Source organism: Amphibalanus amphitrite, unplaced genomic scaffold (genome assembly GCF_019059575.1).
Source record: "Amphibalanus amphitrite isolate SeventyFive unplaced genomic scaffold, NRLGWU_Aamphi_draft 001713F_arrow, whole genome shotgun sequence".
Classification (NCBI taxonomy): domain Eukaryota; kingdom Metazoa; phylum Arthropoda; class Thecostraca; order Balanomorpha; family Balanidae; genus Amphibalanus; species Amphibalanus amphitrite.
The window spans coordinates 50,147-75,568 of NW_024883206.1; the positions used below are offsets into that span (position 1 = coordinate 50,147).

Here is a 25,422-nt window from a genome sequence, read left to right on the forward strand (position 1 = left end):
TGGTGCATCACTGACAAATCCCTTGTGCATTGTGCATACAATTAGGAATGTCGTTATTAAGTACACACAAGACATTGTTCATAAGAGTAGTGCTTTTCGGAGCCTCAAGAAGTAGTGGTAAGGTAGAGGTACACACCTCAGCGAGAATGCTCTACTTACTAAGATGGCCTTATTTGAGGGCCATTTCTAGGTAGGTATCACATGTAATCGGGAATACAGTGGCACTGTGCTAGACCCATATGTGTTTGCCCATTAGAACTTCTTGCTAAATGAATGCGTCTTTTTTAGTTTTAGAACGGTGATAAACTACGTCTATGTGTGGCGTGTGCATATTGCATGTACTGTGGTACTGTAAACCTAACTATTGCAGACTACCGTAAACTAAGGGGCTTATCCCTATTAGTGATGGGCTCCTGATTAAACGGAATCTGCATTTAGCCCTGAACCGTGGCATATCGCCCATAAAAATCATTATTGGCAAGGACTGTCATGTCAGCGGTGCGCACTCGGGCCAAGTAAAAGGGTTATCCGCCTTCCTCGCATCGTGTGTCGCTCTCAGGCGGAGTAGAACTGCAGCATGACAGCGCTGGTTAGAATGGTATCGCTCTCAGGCGGAGTAGAACTGCAGCATGACAGCGCTGGTTAGAATGGTGTCGCTCTCAGGCGGAGTAGAACTGCAGCATGACAGCGCTGGTTAGAATGGTGTCGCTCTCAGGCGGAGTAGAACTGCAGCATGACTGAGCACTGGTTAGAATGGTGTCGCTCTCAGGCGGAGTGGAACTGCAGCATCAGATGACGTTGTTGGTTAGGCGAAGTAGAACTGCAGCATCAGATGACGTTGTTGGTTAGGTGGAGTAGAACTGCAGCATGACAGCACTGGTTAGAATGGTGTCGCTCTCAGGCGGAGAAGAGCTGCAGAATGATGACGACGTTGGTTAGAATGGTGTCGCCTTCAGGTGAAGTAGAACTGCAGCATCAGATGACGTTGTTGGTTAGGCGAAGTAGAACTGCAGCATCAGATGACGTTGTTGGTTAGGCGAGGTAGAATTGCAGCATGATGACGGCATTGGTTAGAATGGTGTCGCTCTCAGGCGGAGTAGAACTGCAGCATGATGACGACGCTGGTTAAGATGGTGGCGCCTTCAGGCGAAGTAGAACTGCAGCATCAGATGACTGCGTTGGTTAGGCGAAGTAGAACTGCGACATGATGACGACGCTGGTTAAGATGGTGGCACCTTCAGGCGAAGTAGAACTGCAGCATCAGATGACGTTGTTGGTTAGGCGAAGTAGAACTGCAGCATGATGATGGTGTTGGTGAGGATGGTGGCTATCTCAGGCGAAGTAGAACTGCAGCATGATGATGGCGTTGGTGAGGATGGTGGAGCCGATGGAGAGCACGGTGGACCTGCGCAGCCGGAACAGGCCCAGTTCGCCGAGCGTGTCCAGGTCGCGGCCGACCGAGTCCCGGAGCAGGCCCAGCTGGCGGGAGAGCGGCGGCTGGCGCAGCTCGGCGGCCAGCAGCAGCTCGCGCGCCTCTCCGGCCGCCTCCAGACACCGCTGGATGGCCTCACTGGGCAGCACCATCGTCACCGAGGCCAGCATCAGGTACAGGGTGACCATCAGCGCCATGTCACCAAGCGTGCCCATCTTGAGGCTGCTGATCACCGTCAGGAGCATGGTGACGCAGGCGATGGTGCCGGACGCCATCACCAGCACCAGCTCGGCCGACATGACCTTGGTGAGGCGGGAGAAGGTGCGGGACAGCTCCCCGTGGAGCGATATGATGTCGCAGACGGAGGCCGGGTCCGGCTGGTAGCGGCATTCTACCATGGCAGTCAGCAGCGTGTTGATTTCCTGCAGGCCGCTCTCCACATACAGAGAGGCGAGTACGTATTTGAACGAAATGAGGCAAAATGACATTATCAGCCAACAGAATGTCATAAAAAATAATGGGTTAAAAATGCATTGCATGGATAGTGATGTACAAAACGTCGCTGACTGATAATACATAAGAGCAATGAGTGTTATTATAAATAATAAAACAACAGTGGCAAAAAGCCAGAGCGTGTTCCTCCTCAGTCGGTCAGACGATGCAGAGCTGCCGGACATCTTAGACAGTATATGAGCTGCGGTACGTATAGCTGTGAGGTGTATCCCGAACTGGCAGCGACTAAACAGAAAAGAACAAATCACTGCCATCCACATCAGGGCGTACATCAAACCGAAAAATCCGCTGATGGACAGAGCCACGATTATATGATGATCACCCTGTAACGCCCTCCTCCCCATATCAATGCCAATGCCAGTGATACAGCCTCCTCCAACGGAGCTGACCACGAACGCTAGGATGGTGTGGAGCAGCGCGGCCCGACCTGCGCCCGTGGCCAGCGCGGTGGCTCGCAGCAGGAGCAGCAGCGCGCGGGCGGCCGGTGGCGGAGCTGCCGTCGGCTCCCCGCGGGGCCCCTCCGTCCCGCCGGTCAGCCGCGGAGTATTGGGGTGAGGGGGACCGCGCAGACTGCGGTCGTCCTCAGGTCGGCAGGGAACCGCCACGTCCACCTTGGTCGTCATGGCGCAGATCAGATGGGACCGGCAGGAACCTGAGGGTGGAGCGTGTTATCCATCAGGCACTACAGGGGTAGGTGCTCTGAGAAACAACATACTTACATGGAGGCTTGTTGTTGAAATGTTTGTCTGAAAATGCGCAGCGAATGCATAAATAACGAAACCTTGTTTCCATCTTAGAACGAAATTTGATGGCTAAGAGATTATCGGAAACCACAATCCTACGACCAGGAATTGTAACGAAAACTGATCAGTGATCTGGCACAAATGACCAAAAAGGAAATGATTTGCTATGTTCCATTTGTGCCTATTGTACCTATATGATTTTATTTTTAGGCAAAATAACATGCGTAGCATTGAAGGAACGTTATGAGAAAATCAGCTAGTAACTAAGGTAGAAGATGCAAGCAACATCTTCAACAAATAAAACAAATATTTGTAATTATTTAAAACAATAAACATGAGGTGAAGTTTCCAGAGTAATTGGAAACGTGGCCAATTTGTCGGGTTTGACGATTTTAACTACACCACTATAGCTGACTTGATAGTGAATCCTTTTTTTACAAAAACAAAACCAAAACAAAATGAAAAGTTCAAAGTCTTCCTACTACCTCAATCCCTGACAAACCGACTGACCGACCGACCTGGACACGAGTGGCGCAGAGCTCACCGTCCTGTAGACACTGCACCGGGCCTGTGTCCTGTGGAGCAGCTCGGGCCGCCTCAACACAATGACCGCTGGCTATCGAACAGCAATTTGCCCTTCCGTCAGCAAATGACCATAGGTGTTTGAGAAAAAGCAGCGGCGACAAGTTCGATATATGTTCAATGGTGCATTATGTGCTATGCTATGGTCAAATATGCCATTTTGTCAAGACGGAGTCCTGTATAGGCAAGTCATGTCGACTGAGCAGTGCAAACTATGGGCGTCGCAGTTTTGCCATTGTGAGAGAGTCATTAGGTGTTTATATTTTAGCGCGGCTGGAAGCGACTGTTGACCTTCCGTCTCGCTCGGCTAGGCGGGCAAACTGCATGGAAAGGTCACTTGGTGGGTCATTAGGTATGTCCCAGTGCATGACTTGTCAATTGAGCCATTGGGTGGCCCGCTAAGGTCATAAGCGCAGGTGGAAGGATCAGGCGCTTAGCCGAGACACCCGACTGAACACTGTTATTCTAAAAACTCTCGTGTCTGGCAACATTCCAATCCAGTCATGATTTAACCCGTGCCCCGTTGGGGTCTGCCGAGCAACGCGCCCTGTTGGGGGAGGGCAATATGCTCCCCCCCCCCCCCCTAAGATCTCGAGAACCACGCAACATAGCGACAAGCAGCAAACAGTGTTGGATAGCCCCAACGGGGATCTACCTTGTGACCCAATTTTATTCACCTTAAGCCGATGACGTCACAGATCAGGTCAAATGTCGAATTTTCACAGTTTACAGGCATTTCAAGAAATGTGTTGTAAAATCAAGTAAAATGATGCCTACACTGAAAACAATTTAACCCAAGGCTGGCGAGTAAACCGGTGTTTTACGGGTACCCCTATCCGCAACCATTTTTAACCACCCTCCCAGGAGAAGTGCTAGGTCCCATTGCGGTGTAGTCGTACTTGCTCTGAGCGGATATAACCGCTGTCACCGAACAAGTCCGCTGAGAGCAAGGATGACTACACTGCAATGGGACCTTACTGTACTCCTGGGAGGGTGGTTAAAAATGGTTGCGGATAGGGGTACCCGCAAAACACCGGTTTACTCGCGGGCCTTGGGTTAAATTGTTTTCAGTGTATCATTGAAAATACTCGATGGCAATTGTTCGTCAAACACATATACCAGGTCACTAATACCACTAATACCAGGTCAGGTCACAGAGCTCAGGTCACTGAGGGTCATAATATGAAAATATCATGTGATGCATGTTTTATGGTCCATTTTACATGACAAATGCGATTATGTGGGTCAGGCAGCCTTTGGGGCCAGTTTAGATTATATTCTGGTGAAGGTCAGGTCAATGTCAGGTCAAATAAGGTCAAATTTCAAAGTTGATATTCTTGCATAAAATGGGTATTGGGTATCGAGTCGATGCAGCTCATCACGGGGAGTTCAATGGTGTTCTTTGCTTTGCGCTACGTGGTCTAGGATTGCTAAAAATTGAGTTCAAAAATTTAACATCATCAATTTTGAGCAGTTTTTCGCTATAACATTAGAGCGAAGGGACTATCACATATATTCCGGATTTTTCGAAATTCGAAAAAAAAATTGAGATTTTTTTGCGCTTTTCTATAAAAATCAACTTTTTCATATTGGAGGTCAAAATTCCAAAATTTTGAAAATCCGAGATAGCAGTTTGGTAGCGCCGTTTTTTTTTTCAACATGACCATGTACAGAACTTTGAAATTGCTTGGTAACTGTAGCTTTTGTGAGCGTTTCAAGATTTCATGTTTTTTTGCTCATTTTTGCTCAAACATGACCTCGGTTTTACCTCAATAACTTCTGATCTAAGGTAATATAAGACTTGAAATTTGGTGTGATGGGGTCAAATTAATGCCCGGGAAGGTACTAAGCGTTTTCTTACTATTCAGGAAAAACCACAGGGTGGGTCAAATTACCCCCCCCCCCCCCCAACAGGCGAGGGTTAACTGTATATACCCCGCTGGGCTTCTGGATTTCCATGCCCTGCTGTGGGAAGGGTTGGATGAAAACCCTTTTAAGAAAACCGTTCCTGTAGGTTATGTAGCGATAAGCAGCAGGCTGCATTCGAAAGATCGTTAAAAAACTTTTTCTTCTGGAAAAGTTTCCCATACACGTGCCGCCCCGGACACTGCGTACGCAGTCTCTGTTCGCTGTCTCGTTTGTAAACACTTTTCGCTCATGTTCATTCAACCGCATACCGAATGTGTGCAACGGGCATTCTTGGAGCCTGGAGGCGAACAGGGATGTGGACTTCTGGGAGAGTAGCTTGGCGGGGTTCAGGACAAGAATGAAACGGTATGTGAGTGAGAGGCAGAGATAGGTAGGTGTAACTGTTCGGTTGTTCTTGGAAACAAATGTTTCTATCCTGCTTTGTTTTTGCTCTGCTTGTTTAGTGTGTATCAATGTTGTATTTGCTGACTTCATCTGTCATTGGGTAACGCCCGTCGGTGATAAAGGTATAAAGGAAATGACATGAAATGAAAGCATGCTAAACTACTGTGGTCCTGGTTTAGGTTAGGTCCATGGTCAGGTCAGGTCCATGGCCCATTAGAGGTCATTGAAGGTAACATTTCGTTATTTTGACAGTTTTCGCCAAATTGCCACATAATTCGGAAATAAATAGAGCTGTCACCCACCCAGCCTTTCTTTTCTTCGGCGGCTGCCATACACATTACACACCGACTCGGGGCGGACGTGTCAGTAGAGAATGAGCTCGCCTGCGGGTCATCACTGTAATCTTGGCAGAGCAGCCCATGGACCGAGTACAGACTGCTTAGTGCCTATACTTAACCCGCGCCCCGTAGGGCTACCGGCGGACCCTACCACCCGTAGGGGGGGGGCCGTTTCGGCCCCCCCCCCTAAGATCTCGGAAAGTTACCGGCCGATTTTCAAAATTCAAACGGCGTTCGATAGCCCCACCCGGGAACTACCTTGTGACCAAATTTCATCGACCTAGGTCAAACCGATGACGTCACAGGTCAGGTGAAAGGTCAGATTTTCACCGTTCACAGGCAATTCAAGAAATGTGCTGTGAAAGCGAGTAAATTGGTAATTTATTGAAAACCATCGATGGTACATTGTTCGTCAAACACATACTTTGCTATCTGAGGTCACTGATACCAGGTCAGGTCACAGCGAGGTCAGGTCACCGGGGGTCACAATATGAATGTGTCGTGTGATACATGTTTTATGGTCCATTTTACATGACAAATGCGATTATGTGGGTTAGGCAGCCTTTGGGGCCAGCCTAGGGCACGTTTTTGTGAAGGTCAGGTCAAGGTCAGGTCAAATTAGGTCAAATTTCAAAGTTGATATTTTTGCATAAAATGGGTATTGATTCGATGCAGCTCGTCACGGGGAGTCTAATGGTGGTCTTCGTTTTGCTCTACGAGTTCTAGAATTGCCAAAAAATTGAGTTTGAAAATTTGACGTCATCATTTTTGAACAGTTTTTTCGCTATAACTTGGCCAAAAAACGAGGTATCGATCTGAAATTTGGTATGTAGATAGAAGACGGTAGGCACTATCACATATATTCCGGTTTTTTCGAAACTCAAAAAACTTTTTGGATTTTTTGGCGAATATATCCAAAAAAATGCTTTTTTGATTTTTGGGGGTCAAAACTCAAAAATTTCAAAAATTCGAGATAGCAGTTTTGTAGCCCTGTCAATACTACACCTTTTATGTCTTGATCATTTTTCTGTATCTTCAAAGCTGTAGTCCTGACAGGTCTTCTCGCGAAGGTCTTTTTTCGGTCGAAAATGACAGAACATGACGTCACTCTGACGTCATTTGTGGCCAACCTATCATAGCCTTTGGAAAAATATTTGGTCACAATGTGTAAAATTGATGCCCGGAGGGGTCCTGAAAGTTTGGTGGCGATATCTCCAGCCGTTTAGGAGATATCGACCGAAAAGGACAGGGGGGGCCGTTTCGGCCCGCCCTACGGGGCGCGGGTTAATTAACAGCGGTCGGCGCGCAAACGGGGAGTGGAGTCAATGGCGTCACAACCGGGGGGGGGGGGAGTCAACAGACAATGACACTCCACACACACGACCACCGACGGAAATGTACCGGCGGCATTATCGATGTCTTGCGAGGCAGGCTGCGCAAATGCTATAGACACCAGCGTGAACAGCTACTTTCAAAACCCGCACAACATGACAATGCTATATGATGCGTATTAACCCGCGAGTTGCTGGGGGGGGGGGGGCGTTAAACCCTCACTTTTTTCGCCGGGCCATAGCATAAAAACGGCGCGCCGCAGGCGCGCCAAATTTTGGGTACCTGTAGGGAATTGATTGAAGTTTATTGTGACACAGTTTTAAAAAAATCGGTCGGAAAATATTTGAGATATCGAGGTTTTAGTGACGTCATGATTTCTGAGTTTTTGACCAAAAATGGCATATGTTCAAAAAATCATATAAAATCACAAAATAGACATACAGACATGCCGTAAACGCCATTAGACTGCCAATATCATGAACTATCAAATGGCTATCTTGGATTATTGATTATTGTTCCGCATTTTCCAAAATCTTGAACTGAATCTTGGCAATTTCTCGTGACTACTTCACGACCATGATACATGCATTTCTTAAATTGAACTTTCTTAGCCAAACACGTATACATATGATAAAATGAATGTCACCATTGTGTTCTACGCCCCAAATTACCCATAAAACATGTGTCACAGGCTGCGAATATCAGTTTTGATTTTCGAGGATATGTGCCTACCGGGTGACCTGACCTTGACCCTGACCTATGCTTAACTGACCCCTACATGGAGCTGACACTCTTGTAGGCCTTATACGATGGATTGTGCACCGTTTTGACAGAGTTTATGACGAGAGGCGCCCATTGCGAAGTCCTGAAGTCCATGCTACTGAAAGCCCGATTTCAGGTGTTTGACCTGACCTTGACCCGACCTGTGACCTCAAAATTCAACTTTTAAGTACTCATCTGAAGCGTCTCGTCGCGTTCTTTCGTTTGCCGCCTCGTGCCTTTCGCTGCGCCTATTGGTTCTCGAGTTATCGGCTAGGGGCGTTTAGCGCCCCCCCCCCCCCAGCAAACGGTGGGTGGCGAAATACCCCAGCAACTGCCGGGTTAAGAGGCTGAAGAGCACATTGCCCCAACAGACGGTAAATAACTTTTGAAAATACCCATCTCCAATTTTAGTGTTTTCTGCACCAAAATTTTGCGAGGAATCTGATGGTGTGATCCCCGAAATCTGAAAAATTTCCATTTTGAAGATAGGGCCTATTTTTTGAAAAGTAAATATTCGTCATGCATAAAATTCAAATAAATTGAAAATATAATGAGTGAATATTTGAAACAGCACAAGAACGTGTCGAACATGAATTAGTGATTACGAGCGAGCGAGCGCAGCGAGCGAAGTGAGTCTTTTCAATATATGTAAGGGAAAAATCTCAGTATGAGCGGCCCGGCCCGGCCCGGCCCGGCCTGTAACGCTTTTGAGAGGCTTATATCTCAGCAACCGCTGGACCGATTGGCCTGCGGTCTTTTTTGTTGGGTAGCCCCATCCCTTCTACCCCGTAATTGACTACTTTTGATACATCTCAGTGACCGTCGTGGCACGTGCCACGTGAAAAGTCAAGGGTGTTCAAGCTGTTTTGCAAAAGTAGTGATTTTGAGAGGTTCATATCTCAGCAGCCGCTTGGGCGATTGACTTGCGGTAATTTTTGTAGGGTAGCAGCATCCCTTCTACCCAAAATAGGATACTCTCGATGTATGTGGGTCACTCCCAGTGCACGTGCAAAATACAACAATAAGAGGTGCCAAATTTGTTCCCATTTCAGTAACTCGGTAATTACTGGGGCGATTTCGCTGAAACTTGGCATACAGGTAGGCACCCACCAGGCAATGCATTCCCATGTGTTGCGGTTAGGGTGCTACTGCACGTGCGCACGTGCAGGGGGCGTTTCCAGATCTCGAGAACGGCTGGGCCGATTGCGCTCAAATTTGGTACACGGTGGGGGACCAGTTAGTAGGGTGCCGTGCAAAAGTCATTTTGGACCCCGTTTGCACGTGCGCACGTGCAGAATGCCGCTTTAAGATCTCAGGAACGGCTGGGCCGATTGCGTTCAAACTTGGCACACCGCTAGCGACCGGTTAGAAGGGTGCTTTGCACAAGCCCGTTGGAAGCACCCTCTCGCCCTTCCGCACGTGCAGGGCTCACTATCTCGCTCGCTCGTTCTTCGCCCAAAAGGCGTTTTACTGGTATAGTTTAGCTGCGATGATACTATATCTGCTCACACATGTACATAAACTAGTACATTAACCCTCGCCGGCCGAGAAGGGGTGGGGTGGGTGCCGCCTCATAGGGTTTTTCGCGATAGCTCAAAACACGCTGAGGATAGACAGCTGAAACCCGGTATACTTAATCTTTTAATCAAGCTGGATCTTTTGACACCAACCGCCCTTTCAGGTCAGGTCAGGTCACTGGCCTATGACGTCATAAATGAACCTCTGCACGGTCCTCAGATGTTGCAACTTTGCAACGCCCTCAGTGCCAGAGGAACTTTCACAGGAAGATGAAACATACAGGACGTAGTATCCTCCAGAGGTCTCACAACTTGTATATCTCGGATTTTTGCTAAAGGTCACATGAGGTCAGTTCTGTCACGTGACCTCGCCATTGTAAGTCAATGTGGGAAATATGAAAACTGTAATTTTGGCGCCGGAAATGATCTAAAACTGTCCCAAGCACATGAAATCGAGTTTTCATGCACCCATTGTAAAGTCCGATCATGAAACCACGATTTCATGTGCTTGGGATAGTTTTAGATCATTTCCGGCGCCAAAATAACAGTTATCATATTTCCCCCATTGACTTATAATGGTGCAGGTCACGTGAACGACCTGACCTCATGTGACACTTATGTTAAATCCGAGATGGTACAAGTTGTGAAACCTCTGAAGGATACTACGTCTTGTACGTTTCATCTTCCTGTGAAAGTTCCTTTGGCACTGAGGGCGTTGCAAAGTTGCAACATCTGAGGACCTCGCAGAGGTTCATTTATGACGTCATAGGTCAATGACCTGACCTGACCTGAAAACGCTGTTGGTGTAAAAAAAATCCAGCTTGAATAAAAGATTAGGGATGCCAAGTTTCAGCTGTCTACCCTAGGCGTGTTTTAAGCTATCGCGAAAAAAAACCTATGAGGCGGCTCCCGAGTGAGTCCCGCCCCACCCCTTCTCGGCCGACGAGGTTTAATGTACTAGTTCATGTACATGTATGCGCAGATATAGTATCATCTCAGCTAAAATATATCTCTAATTCATGTTCGACACATTCTGGTGTTGTTACAAAAATTAACTCATTATATTTTCAATTTATTTGACTATTATGCCTGACGAATATTTATTTTTTCAAAAAATAGGTGCTATCTCTAAAATGGAATTTTTTTTCAGATATCAGGAACCACACCATCGGATTCCTCGCAAAATGTTGGTCCAGAAAACACTAAAATTGGAGATGGGTATTTTCAAAAGTTATTTACCGTCTTTTGGGGCAATGTGAGAGGGTATATGAAATATCCCACGTTCCGTTGGGGTAATTCTCTCTCTCTCTCTCTCTCTCTCTCTCTCTCTCTCTCTCTCTCTCTCTCTCTCTCTCTCTCTCTCTCTCTCTCTCTCTCTCTCTCTCTCTCTCTCTCTCTCTCTCTCTCTCTCTCTCTCTCTCTCTCTCTCTCTCTCTCTCTCTCTCTCTCTCTCTCTCTCTCTCTCTCTCTCTCTCTCTCTCTCTCTCTCTCTCTCTCTCTCTCTCTCTCTCTCTCTCTCTCCCTCTCTCTCTCTCTCTCTCTCTCTCTCTCTCTCTCTCTCTCTCTCTCTCTCTGTCTCTACCCACCTCTCTTTCTCTGTCCCTCTCCGTCTCTCGCAATAAGCGAAGAGCACCTGGAGGTCAGCCGGTGCACCAGCCCCCCTCCCCTCTCCCCCCCCCCACCCCACCGGCTCCGCTGCCGTACGCTGCCGTCGCAGTCGCTAGCTGTCACGTGCTACGACGACGCTCAGTTGAGCGACCGATGCCGCCGGTGGAGGGTGGCGGAAGAGTGCGCGGTGAATTGTGAGCGGCCCTCTGTGAGCGGAGTTGTATTGGAGGTGAATGCGTCTGAGGAATATCTTCCACCAGGACCTCGGATTTGTGGTTTTCCAAGGTTTTTGCTACCGTTTGCAAACTTGTAAATCTGCATCTACTTGTTTGCATCTACTGCATCTACTTGTTTTTATTGTTTGCATTAATGCGAGTATTGTTCAGATACGATTCAATTTAAGCTCATTTTTCCACAGCTCGCTCAAAGCGATGATTTATGACTAAAATAAGTGGCAGTAACAGAAGCATTTTATGAACAACTGAGGTCCTGGTCGAAAATTTCAGTGTCGCCCATAGAGTAGAAATGGCCCCAGCCTAAACCGACAAGAGCTCCAGATTTCTGCAACGGAAAGAGAAGTCAAGAGTCAGACTGTTTGTCAGCACACTGACAGGGTTTCGAAGGGTCAGTCTGGGTGAGTACCAGCCAACAGCTGAGCTTGAACAGATTCTGGTGTCGCCCAAGGCTGACAGTGTTTACATTTGCCTAATCTGCTAGTATTTGATGATAAACTATTTATGCATTTGGCGTTGAGCGACTCGCACCGGTGCGACGTAAAAACCTCCAGTCTACACAACGGTGAGTTATCCTGCTGCCTGTGAGTTTCCGTGTCTTCGTAGTCTTTCTTACCAACTGCAGGATACAGAGCTCTACTCGTATGGTCAATGATGTACAGGATCTATGTCTATTGTCAATGGCATACACAGGTCTAGTTTGTTCAGCGCTGAATGTTTGTCCTCGGATAGATTTGCAATGGACGATGTTCTCGCAATAAGGCGTGTCATGCGTGCGAGTACGACTGAGTAGAGCTGTAAACAAGAAAACCAATCTTTCGAAACATGCATGAACGATGGCCTGCGCTCCAAATTGTTGTAGAGATCTTCCTCATGCTTCAGTTTGCGCTGGATAGCGCACACAAAAGACCTTGGGTGTTTGCATGAAAGCGAGCATTCGTGCCGAAAAAGAATGGTGAAACAATGGGGCCACATGACTCGGAGAAACGGTGACTTTCGGCGAAACGGCACATCTGAGCTTGTGATAAACGACAGTACTTGATTATGTTTTGCTGCGTCCGATGGTAATTTAATTGGTTTGTACCCTATAACTGTATTGGGCTAAACAAATCGGTTTATAGTCTGCTATATTGAGTCAAATTTAAGTTCTAGACAACAAAGGATAAGTGTCGTCTATGATACTGCCTATGCATATATGCGATTGATGTAAGTACAGTCAATGAAATTGGTGTACGGAGCCACTTTTGGTTCTTGTGTATGCATCAATCTATAGAACAAGTCAACCTAATGTTCACGGAACAATTTCACATGACTAGCTAGCACTCAGTCAAAACATAGCACGTGGCACAGATACACCGATACACGTTTTTACGCTGGCATGATATTTTTGCTACGAACTCCTCTCAAGGGCCCGCATGCGTCCAAGGTTTTGACAGCTATGCTGAACGCCCGGGCCTATCTTTCCTTCAGATCTGACTAGTACCAGCAACTGGCGACACGGCAATGAAACCAGTGCTGTATCTGAGTAGAATGTAACTTAGGCAGCTCCAGATTTTCGTCTGTCATCATCCGTGTCACCCCAATCGGTCACATGGTCTCAATGGAACAACATGGAGCAGATAGGTGGCAGGGCTCAGCGCTTTTCATACACATTTGCATTTTGGTATTCAGAGATATCGGACGCATCAGCACATCATGATGAAACATCTGTTAGGGCTCTGTTTCGCCTTGCAGTATTTTAGCAGCGTCGGCAGCGTCCCTCATGGCAAATCGTTGTACTTTGTGTGTGACAGTTCCGCATTGCGATTCACTGCACGCGTCTCAGAGACCGACAGCCCTCCACCGAGGAATGTCGGACGGCTGACCCGCCGGCAGCGGTCTGTTTGATCCGAGATCTGAGATTATCTCTATCAATCAAACGATCATGATCGTCATGAGGCTTTGGTTCCGGCTAACGTGGGTTTTAAACTAAGCTATTGATTGGAACTGCGAATGGCGTCAGCACTTATGTAGACAACTGTCGCCTGTCAGCTGTCAGCTAAATGCGATGATGGACCATTCACATAATGGAAACTATGTGACGCGCGACAGTGGCGTTGTCAGTAAACAACGCATTTTGAATGGTGAGTTACTTACGTGCACAGTTGCCAAAATGAGCTATTACTCAGTGCTGTATTACTCCGCAGTCCGCGCATGCATACTCGTACGTACATACGTTCGTACTACGTGCATAATGCACATTATGGGGAAGTGGCGTGTTCGTAGCGCCAGAAAGTTCACGTCGACGCGTCCATAGTACCCCTGTCAAATGTGGTGTATTCATTGCTGATTGACAGATTAACTCATCATTATCCATCACGCATTTGACCTCTCCTTTAGACAGCTCATTCGCGCCCGTGTGTGTGTCAACTGTCAACACATCATGTGACACATGCCAGTTTTACCTTATGACAACTCCTCACTGCGGCCGTATTTAACGCCACGTAACTCTTTATGTCATAGGCCCGCCGTTACGTCAGCGAATCATCCACCGGAAACTGCGCCTTTCCAGGCTGCCGGAGTCAGCTAATTGGTCATCAGGGGAGTGACATCCTCTGGGATTGAAATTTTCACCCTGAAATCCGGAAATGGATGTAAGCACTTATGTAGTCATGAAATGAATACTTGAAAATAGAAAAATCTCCGCTGGTGAGCTTGCCACCCAAATGGAAACGGAAAATGGTACCTAAGCATAAGTAGTAAAAGAGCAAGCGAGTTGAATGACTACAATGTGATTGCAAATAACGTAAACATTTAGTGGCTGCAAAGGAAGGAATCACATTGATAACTGAGCTGTAATTGCATTGTTTGTGTGGATAGGAGATACGAAGAAATAATTGATTAGAAAGAATCCTTGACAGCAATTAACCCGCGCACCGTCTGCGCCAACTTCGCACCGACGGGGGGCGGATGACCGCCCCCCCCCCCCCGCTGAGATCTCGAGAACGAAGCAAGATAGCGACAAGCGGTAAACGGCATCGGATACGCACGGTCAAGATCTACAATTTTTTTAAAGGTCATTTTCAGGTCAGGTCAAAGATGACGTCACAGGGGTCGAAAAAGCCAAAATGGCGGCGCTAGATATGGAGAGTTTTTCTCGAATAACTTTCGAATTAGTCAAGATAGGAACAAACTAAGGGCATCATCGTAATCCTCTCGTCAATCCGCATCGAATGATATATATGTTGACCTCGAAAGGTCAAGGTCAAAGGTTGACCTCAGGTCACGTGACCTCGAGGTCATCATGTATATCTTTCGATGCGTCTTGACGAGCTGAACACAATGAGACCATTCACGCATCTGTATCTTGTTCCTGTACGGAGTTATTGGCCAAAAACCTTTGGTGACCTTTGTATTGTATTGTATTGTATTGACAATTAAAACACTCTCCATATTAAAATGGCTATTCTGAGTGTCGCGTCTGAGTTAAAAGGGGGAAAACGAGTTAAAATGCACCCAAATCACAGCACTCAGTAAACATATCGAACCATTCACTCATCCCTAAATACGTAAAAACCACTCGGAAATAGAGCGTTTAAAACTTCCCATAGAGAGGCTCCTAAAATCATGGGGCAGGCGATTATATAACTGGGCGATGCTGTAGAGCAGACGGCGCCTCCCTGCTTCGGTCCTCACGCGTGGGAGAGCCAGATCAGTGTCCCGCCTTGTCGAGCGTGAGCGCAGGGAAGAGTTGGTTAGGATTTGAGAGGATATAGTCTCCGGCTCCCCAGTGCAGCGTATTTTGTGAAGGAAATTGAGTGAGTGGATTTCTTTGATGACGTCACATGACCTCACAGCTGCCCAACAGCAAAACAGACCTCAAGGTAGTGAAGTTTGATCGTATATGAAGTCATGTATGGTATATGGGGCCATTCCGACCCGTTTTAGTGGTAAAAACAGGGAGTTAATTTTTCCCCCATTGACTTATAATGGGGAGGTCGCGAAATTGACCTGACCTTAGGTCACCGATAGCAAAATTCCGAGATATACAAATTGTAGCTACCAATGACCTAATAACATCCTGCGACTTTCAAAGGCCTCCGACATCTACTGTAGCTCTGGCACGGTGACAAAGTTGCAAAGAAGTGACTTGAGGCTGGGTCATTCAAAGTGACCTGGTGACCTGACCTTGAAAGGTAGGAGGTTCAAACTTGCACACCATGTGTAAAATTGATGAGGTATTAGTCATACCAAATTTCGCGGCGCTACGCGCCGCGGTTTTCCCGCTATTTGCGAAAAACCTCAGGGGGGCGGATATCCGCCCCCCCCCCGTCGGTGCGCGGGTTAACTTCGTTATCAAAAGAAGCCTACCGGTCGCTTGTCGGACAGTTAATTTTAAGATTCACGTTTGAATTATGTAGAGCCCGTCGTATGGTTATGAGGACACGGGTCAGCACCTTCCCGATAGCTTCGCCTGGTGAAAACTGAGTTACGTCCTCCTAACAGCTACCCATGTAGAGCGTCAGTGACTCACGGCAGTTCCGCCTGTATTCCGTGTTCAAATTACGTGTCGAGCTCTGTCACGAAGGGAAACTACACCTGTTTTTCGTCGTGGTGGCAGGGCAGACGCTTCGAGTGCCGACCTTGATACATAAATTATTGTATAGGCGCTCAGTCAGCTAGGTTGTGTAGGTAGCATGGTAGGAACGACAAAGATAGGCTCTGAAGAAAAATGTTTCCAGCTGTTAAATTCACCAAATAGGCAGATCGTAACAGATTTTGGATGGTGTGAAATATGTAGGTACGGTATAGCCAGCGCGAATGATAAGGGTCTCGTTCCTTTAACACCGAGACTCGTCATTTCTCCGTCTGTCCGTCTGTCCGTCTGTCCGTCTGTCCGTCTGTCCGTCTGTCCGTCTGTCCGTCTGTCCGTCTGTCCGTCTGTCCGTCTGTCCGTCTGTCCGTCTGTCCGTCCGTCCGTCCGTCCGTCCGTCAGTCCGTCTGTCTGTCTGTCTGTCTGTCTGTCTGTCTGTCTGTCTGTCTGTCTGTCTGTCTGTCTTTCTTTCTTTCTTTCTTTCTTTCTTTCTTTCTTTCTTTCTTTCTTTCATTCTTTCATTCTTTCTTTCATTCATTCTTTCTTTCATTCTTCTTTCTTTCTTTCTTTCTTTCTTTCTTTCTTTCTTTCTTTTCTTTTCTTTCTTTCTTTCTTTCTTTCTTTCTTTCTTTCTTTTTCTCTCCCTCTTTTCTCCTCTGCCCTTCCTACCTCTTCCTCCCTTCCTTCATACATATGTCCCAACCAAACTGATCAACAAGCTCACTGCGCCACTCTTTCGTTGGTACCAAAAAATGATGTCACTGCACTGTCTGGTCCATTACATCCGCTGTCCTCTGTACGGCGCATGCGCGAACTGCTGAAGGGGGAGGGGTAGGACATAGAGGGAGGGGTCAGGAGTGGGACTGTCGAGAGTTGATTACCTCGACACCAATTATACACTCGACTCAGAGTCAGCGTCAGTAGGACCTGTCTCCAAAACCGGCACTCTGGTGGGTTTCATTCAGGTCAAGGTCGTTCCTCCTAGGCAGTGCTGGAATCAGGAAACCACCGTGCTCGTACGGCGCGGATGAAAGAAAGGTTCCAGACAATACGAGTACTGACGTGTCTCTGAATAGTATGTGATCGTAACGCTGCGGGTGGATGACCTCGGCAAAGAGGCAGTGCAAACTGGCAAGGAGCAGAGCAGAGAGCAAAGAGCAGACATCATTTAGACGTATGCATGCGTAACGCCCCGACTACACAATCTTGTATCTTGCAGATCAGCTGATTCAAACAAACACTGCACTGAGAAGTGCGTACTTGCTACACTAATCTCTCGGCTTCGAAATTGCAAGAACGTTAAAAAAGAAATGCTGGCGGCGTTATTTAATATTAAGGAAACTAGACTGACCTCTGGGCACCATTTTGCAGAACATTAATCCGTTCTACAGAGAGGGCAAGGAACGAATGGAAGGACAGGAAGACTTGCACAGTGCACAGCGTCTACAGGACGGTGAGCAGAACAAGGACCCGTGCACAACAGACTGGAGTTATAGACAGTCCCACAGCCCATCTCCCGGACGAATACCAATACCGGATTAGCCACCGGCTGGTGTTATCCGGGGGGATTACCGCCCCCCCCCCCCCTGGACAGCAGCCGTTCATTGACGATGAGGTCACTGCATCTGCCCCTGCGTCAAGGTCGTAGCCCAACTCAGCCGAGTGTGAGTGACTGCACATGCTGCAGACTCGCGCAGGGAGGCTATACTTTGTTACGCTAGCACACCGGTGCAGTGTAGGCGCTTTATCACCTGCTGAAAAATTCAAGGGGAGCTCAGGTACGTGTCGATGGGAGGAGAGAACAAGTTGGCCTGATTTTGCAATCGGTCGCGCACATGGCATGATCATGTTCGTAGTCTTGAACCATGTGTGTTTGTGTGTTTGTGTGTTTGTGTGTGTGAGTGTTCTAGGACTGAGGAGGTGAAGTTTTCCTAGCCGGCGCACCTGCGGGGGGTGATTTCCCCCCCACCCACCCATTTGAGGTTTTTCGTAAAAAGTGGGAAATCGTGGCTCCACGCACCGCAAAATTTGGCATGGATATTCCCTCACCAATTTTGCTCACTGTACCTCCCAACTCCTAAGCTCCGGTCACTGGGTCACTTCGAACGACCCGACCTCAATTTTTTTTTCTTCTACTTTGCCACCTTGTCAGAGCCACAGTAGATTAATAAAGCTGGGTTCATATTGCGATACTTAGTGAGAGTGATCTGATACCTCGGAGACTTGACCTAGAATCAGTGACATTTGGCAAAATGTGTATTAGATAACTACACTGTAAAAAAATGCTTAGCATCCGTGTCAAAAAGCAGCTCCCTGTACCGACATATTTTAAGCAGGCTCATTGGGTGCTATTCACTGTAAAACAATTAGCACTCCTGTCAAAAAGTAGCTCCCTGAACCGGCTTATTTTAGCCCGCGCCCCACTTGGGTGCTATTCATAGCCCCCTCCCGTTTTTCTGCAATAATTTCTAAACCGAATGATGTATCGCCGCCAAACTGTCAGTACCGTCGGCTGCATCAATTTGACACCTTGTGTCAAAATTTAAACTTCGTATCAATCATAGGTCGGCCGTAAATGACGTCAGAGTGACGTCATGTTCGGCCAATTTCGACTCAAAACATTGAACCACGGGAATCGCTCCCAAGAGCTCAGTTTTGAGCTAGATCCTTTTTTTTGCATAAGAGGACTTAAAATGGACTTCACTCACTATCAAACTGCTATCTCGAATTTTCAAAATTTTAAAAATTACGAATATTATATATATTAAAATTCAAAATTTGTAGTTTTATCTTTTTTTCAAAAACTTTTTCACTTTTTCGAAAAACCAGAATATTTATGATAGAACACATGCTTATGACTAACTCTAGCAAGTTATAGCTAGATATCTTAAAAATGGCCAAGGTATACGCATTATAGCAAAAATTTCCCAATTCAAATTTTTCAAATCAATTTTTCTGTACAAATGACATCGTACACCAATAACAATAGCACCATCATGTTTCTGAGCTCAAACTGCATCTGATAGACATGTTTTTTTGTTGACAACTTTCAACTTCGAAATTTGGCCTTTTTTTACCTGACCTCAGGTATATTCAGGTGAAAATGGCCTCAAATGACACAGGCGACACCGAATTCGAAGTCTATGGCCTAAATGGACCATAAAACATGTGTCACGTGACCGACTTATGACAAAAGATTTCCGTGACCTATGATGACCTGACCCGGACCTGAAAATCAAAGTACAAGTTTCGTACCCTCAGGGTATCTAAAACATCTGTTCAAGTGTGTAAACCACAAATCAGCCTGATATGACTTGTAAGACGGCAGCCAGAGCCCAAAAAGTGAATAAGCTAAATATCGATAATTTTTGCTTTGACCTGACCTGTGACGTCATCGGTGACCTCGAGGTCAATGAAATTAGGTTTCGTACGACAGTTCTTCCGGGGCTCTCAGATGCCGTTTTAATTTTGACGATCGGCCTAGTAGTTTCGGAGTTAGGAAGGGGGGGCTATGAATAGCCCCCCCCCCCCAGTGGGGCGTGTTATACACAGACCCCAGTGGGGCGCGGGTTAAGCAGTCTAAATGGGTGCACCCATTCAGGCTGCTTAAAATAAGCAGTTTCAATCAGCTTCAATCTTTCATTTGGTCCCAAATGCTTTGACCTGCGCTGGTTTCCCTTGGCGAGGCAGCCCGAGAGGTCATCAACGTACCGCGAGTCATCTGACCTGTCTAGATAGAACAGCTTCATACCGGCCGCAGACGGTTATGAGCGGTTTCAGTCGCATTTAGTCACATGACGCATGGTTGATTATGCATTATGCATATTGCAAACAAGTGTTAACACCATCTGCCGCGAACTGCCGCTAACGTGCGCTGTAACGGTAACATATCGCGGTCCGTTGTGGTGATGGATCAGTAATCGATGCAGCAATGACGGTTCAGTAATCGATCCAGCAATGACGGTTCAGTAATCGATCCAGCAATGACGGTTCAATAATCGATCCAGCAATGACGGTTCAGTAATCGATCCAGCAATGACGGTTCAGTAATCGATCCAGCAATGACGGTTCAATAATCGATCCAGCAATGACGGTTCAGTAATCGATCTAGCAATGACGATTCAGTAATCGATCCAGCAATGACGGTTCAGTAATCGATCCAGCAGTGACGGTTCAGTAATCGATCCAGCAATGACGGTTCATTAATCGATCCAGCAATGACGGTTCAGTAATCGATCCACCAAGGTGGTAGGTATGTACCGGATGTTACAGAATATGCGCACGGATCAAGGAAAATTGATATGGTATCTGATCCCAGGGATCCTGATTTCGGATCCGATTAGGACATAGATCTAGCTCTTTGATTTGTTTTCAATAAAGATACCAAGCTTGAAATATATTCTGCACATTTTTTCAATGAATTTCTCCGATATTATGAGCATACGGTCAAATTTCCCATTTCTGTTTATTACAATCATGCTCAAAGAAACGTTGTATCGTATAAAACTCTTTGATTTGTCGCGAAATTCATCGGAATGATAGATCCGAACATAACATTTGCCTAGAGATCCGGTGAGATCATAGATCCTTAAACAATTTTGATCTGCATTTCTGGCATTGTGCTTTAACTTGCGTATCTGTGCAAAGGAAACGTTTCCTGATATATTGTGGATTATTTTCATTATTTTTCATTAACCGTTGTTTTATATGACAACCTACGCTATAAGGTAGCGGCATTTTTCTCTGAAGACCCCGAGATTCGCCAATCACTACGTTTCCATGACACGTCTAAATCGATTTAGCGAAATTTCGCGTGCGTTTTTCTCGGAAACTATTTACCTTATGCAAAAAACGAGCGTATATATGGTTTTAGCTAGCACCTAATCCTATATTTACATTTTTACATTATGCCTAAATGCTATGATGGAGCAAATCCATTTTTCAAAATTGGCTTAACTTGTGCCATGGAAACGTAGCCAATATGATGTCTAATGGCTCGTATAAATAGATCCGTCATCTGTCATAAGCACATCATGACGGTCGTCTGTGTACCACCGCCAGGTATCCGGAACTCCACTCCTGGTCAGGGCTCTGGTGGTAATGGGTCCTCTCCTGCTCAGGTCCCTGGTGGTGGTCGCTGCACTCTCCGCCACCCCGGCTGGTAAGTTCAACTGCCAACGTCATCAGAGCTAGTATCGCCCGTAAAATGTCTGTAAGCGGGCAGCAGCCCATGAATAAACATTGGATATAAACAAGTTAACATATTGAGGCTGTTTGGCAAAGTGTTTTGATAGGCGGGTTTGTAACATCCGTGATGTCCGTGTTCGGATGAAGACGTGTTGGTCGGATGAGTATGTCGCGCATGATAGTCATATTGTCGTAACTTCTGTATACTCCCTCGGTGAAGTATTTTAGGCTCAAAACGCACCATTGCACGCAGCAGACAGCACGATTCGTTGCATAGGCGTAGGAACAGGGGGGGCCGGGAGGGCCATGGCCCCCCCCACTTTCGGAGGTGGGGGGCCAGCAATGTTAACTGCCCCCCCCCCCCCACTTTTTGCTGACTTAAGTGTCTGTCTGTACCTAACCTACCACCCGGTAACTTGACAACTATTCAGCTTGCCCTTTAATGAGGATTCCTTTTTGTTTTTACAGCGTTATTGACCGCAATTTCCTTCACTCAATGAAGGAAACCATATCAGAGACAAGACTGTGAGTCCTGGTGACAGCATTTTGTTGAATACGAGGCGCGGGACAGCGAGCACTAAAAAGGTATAGGCAATACTAAGACAATACTAGCACGGTGCAGGAGAATGCGTATACAAACGACCAACGCTTGACCTTATCTGCTTGGGGTCGGCATAGTTCGTCAAAGGCGTACTAGCTGGGGGCCAGGGTGACCGTGCCTCAGCCTCGGTTCAAACAGGCTGGGGGCCAGCAATGTCTGTTTCTGTCCCTCCCCCTTCCACTTTCAGTGCAGTGGCGGTCGCAGAGGGGATCAGGGCCATGCCCTTCCCCCCTCCAAAGGCTAATCAGGGGGCCATCATATCATTTGGCCCCCCAAACAACCAATGGGCCCCCATGGGCGTATGGGGCTCTGGCCCTTATTCGATTGCCACGAGACTCAAGAATCCCACGCTAGCTATTAACAGCTCCCAAACCAGTCTTTGAGGGTCCTACACTGATCTCGGAGGGCCCTTCAGTGGCGGTCAAGCGCCCACATTGACCGCTGAGAACCCACATTGACCTCATTTGAGGGCCCCTAAACCGGCCTCAAGGGCCCAGCCGGCGTCTGAGGGCCTCACACCGGCCTCTGGTGGCCTCATTTCTGTCTCTGGGGTCCCAAGACTAGCCTTTAGGTGCCTTTGAGGGCCCCGCACTGAAGTCTGAAGACCCGATGCCGGCCTCTAAGGGTCCGCATCGGCCTCTGAGGGTCCACCTTGGCCTGAGGGGTCCAACGCCGGCCCATGCCGGTCTTTTAGGGCCCCACACTGACCTCTAAGGGCCCATGCTGACCTGTAAGGACCCACATTAGCCTATGAGGCCTTGCACGGGATTCTGAAGACCTGATGCCGGCCCCTGAGGCCCATCTTGGTTTTTGAGGGCCTTCTGCTGGTTTCTGGGTTCCAACACCGGCCCATGCCGGTATTTTAGGGTCCCACATTGACCTCTAAGGGCCCCGCACTGGATTCCGGAGATCCGATGCCGGTCTCCAAGGGTCCGCATCGGCCTCTGAGGGCTCACCTTGGCCTATGAGGGCCCTCCGCTGGTCTCTAGGTTCCAAGTCCCGCCCATGCCGGTCTGTTACGGCCCCACACTGACCTCTAAGGGCCCATGCTGGCCTGTAAGGACACGCATTAGTCTCTGAGGGCCTTGCACTGGATTCTGAAGACCCGATGCTGGCCTCTGAGGCCCATCTTGGTTTTTGAGGGTCTTCTGCTGGCCTCTGGGGTCCAACACCGGCCCATGCCGGCATTTTAGGGTCCCACACTGACCTCTGAGGGCCCATACTGGCCTGTAAGGACCCACATTAGCCTCTGATGGCCCAAGTCGGCATCTCATCCTGCCCTTTGCAGGCCCTGTACTGGTCTCTGAGGGCCTTAACCCTCGCCGGCCGGGGGGGGGGCGGGTGCCGCCCCTCCACAGGTTTTTTTTTTTCGCGATAGCTCCGAACACGCCGGCGATAGAGAGCTGAAGCTTGGCATACCTGACCTTTGAATCAAACGGGATCTTTTGACACCAACCGCATTTTCGGGTCAGATCAGGTCACTGACCCATGTGGTCATAAGTGAACCTCTGCACGGTCTTCAGCTGTCGCAACTTCGCAACGCCCTCACTGCCAGAGGAGATTTCACAGGGAAATGAACCTTGGAGGACCTAGTATCCAATAGGAGTCTCTCAACTTGTATGATGTATATCTCGGATTTTTCCTAAAGTTCATATGAGGTCATGTCATTTTCGTGACCTCACCATTAGGTATACCTAAGTCAATGGGGATAAACTGAAAACTTTTTTCTGGCGCCGGGAACGATCGATCTCCAACTATCTCAAGCACACCGAATCGTGATTTCATGCACTCCTTGCAAGGTTCGATGCGTCACTTTTGCAATATTGACCTTGCGCGACGTCATTTATGAAGTTATAAGGGTCTTATTAGTTTTTCGTCAATAACTAGGTACCGATCAAATTGAGCTAGCGAGTCGGGAAAGCCACCTATGGACTCAAGAAGACCTGCTGAATCGAATGATATGCGACATGACCTCCTTCGACCAATTTCGTGACCTGGGGACGCCGACCTGACCGTGACCCGAGGTCAACACCCTAAGTTTACCTCACCCAAACAAAAAGTATATCATTCGACGCGCCTGAGAGAGGCGAACACGATGCTGGCAAAATCGCGGCTCTGCGGCCATTTTTTTGCGAAGTTATTCACCAAAAACGGAACCGTGCCTTGAGGCACTTGACCTGACCTCAGAGGTCACCGGTTTTTGTTTGTTTTGTTGGGTTAGGCCCTTTCGGTCCAATGAGACCATTTCAGAGCCGGAAGGATGATAGGATATAGGGGGAGACATTGGTCTGGCAGGCACCCTAGTGAGTCGCCGGGGCTGAGCCCGTCCAGAGGACAGGCCACCCAGCCCCAAGGCACTCACTGCACCCGGCTACGGGGTGCGCTCCCTCGGGAGCAGCGGTGCCGCTCCAAGGGAGCAGCCCGCATGAGATAAAGTTGCCTGTCCAGCCCGGAGGGGGTTGCGGTGTGGAGGAGAAGGATTTCAGTATCCTGAGGATAGAAGCACGGAACGGTGTCAGAGGTCACCGGTTGACCTAGGACCATAAAATCGGGTATCGATCTCTGCGTCTCGTAACGGCGCACACGCTCGTTTTACCGCGACGCGCTAGCTCCACCTGGGGCGAAACGGCGAGGGGGGTCGTACCCGCCCCCGCCCCCTCGGCCAGCGCGTATGTAGAAAACCTATAGGACCGGGCCGTGGAGGGTTAAACTGGCCTCTGAAGGCCCAGACCGTCTAAAAGTCCCACACCGGCCTCTGATAAGTGATAGTCAGTCAGCCCAGTTGCAGTGGTCGCTGATATAAAACCTCTTAAAAACGTTATAGGCCTGGCTGAGCCTAGCTGGGCCGTTCATGCTGATTTTTATAGGTATATTGAAAAGACTCGCTTTGCACGTTTCACGCTTGCTCGTAATGAAAAAGTTGCTGGATGCCTCTGGAATTTGCATGGGTGCCAACGGCTGCGGAGGACAGGGAAACGCGTCCATCAGTTTGAGTTTATGGACGGGAGACTCCCTGAAATTTCAACCAATTTTTTTCTTTTTTTGTCTCGATTTTTTTTTACCTCTGAGCATGTTTGCGAAAACAAAGTGGCCGAAATCCGAGGAGAAATCGGATTTTGGGGGTAGGTTAGGTTTTGGACCTCTGGGACCCTGGCCCCCCCACTTTCGAAAACGTTCCTACGCCTATGATTCGTTGACGTTCGTTTTAGCTGCTAAATGTTTGACTTGCATGACACGCTAGGCCACTGTTTGATGACTGCTGATTTTTCCCGGTGCACGCATCCTATACGCAGAACTGACCCGGACACAGCGCGCTGCGGCAAAACGACATACTTTATCCTTGTCGCTTGCTCAATCGCACGAGTATACCGCGCTGTTGGTATATAATTATAGCACTGCAACACAATATGTGATATGATATACTAATAGCATTGACGGAGGTGTAATGATCATTGTTAGGTGTCTATGCTTTTGTGGTAAAGCTTTATGGACTTAGTTCCATAGGCACTATAGGCAATAGGCATGTCTTTTGTGGCATCATATTGGACCTTCCTCCCCCCCCCCCCCCGCTCAGCAGCTTTGACTACCGGGGATCGGGCCGGCCATGAGTCCCCCACCCTCAAACTGAAAGTCTGGATCCACCCTGGTGCCCTAGCTAATCACTTACTAGAATCAGCGCACACAGATA

At 47.8% G+C, this 25,422-nt stretch overlaps 1 protein-coding gene across 1 annotated transcript in view; it reads left to right on the forward strand.

The window, feature by feature from the left end:
* The first annotated feature begins 2,566 nt into the window (after positions 1-2,566).
* Positions 2,567-25,422, forward strand: part of LOC122374790 — a 28,284-nt gene continuing 5,428 nt past the window's right edge. Inside the window, exons 1-2 of the mRNA XM_043353770.1 lie at positions 2,567-2,635; positions 21,008-21,107. Coding sequence (XP_043209705.1) covers positions 2,567-2,635; positions 21,008-21,107 — 169 coding nt within the window. The remainder of the gene's footprint in view (positions 2,636-21,007; positions 21,108-25,422) is intronic.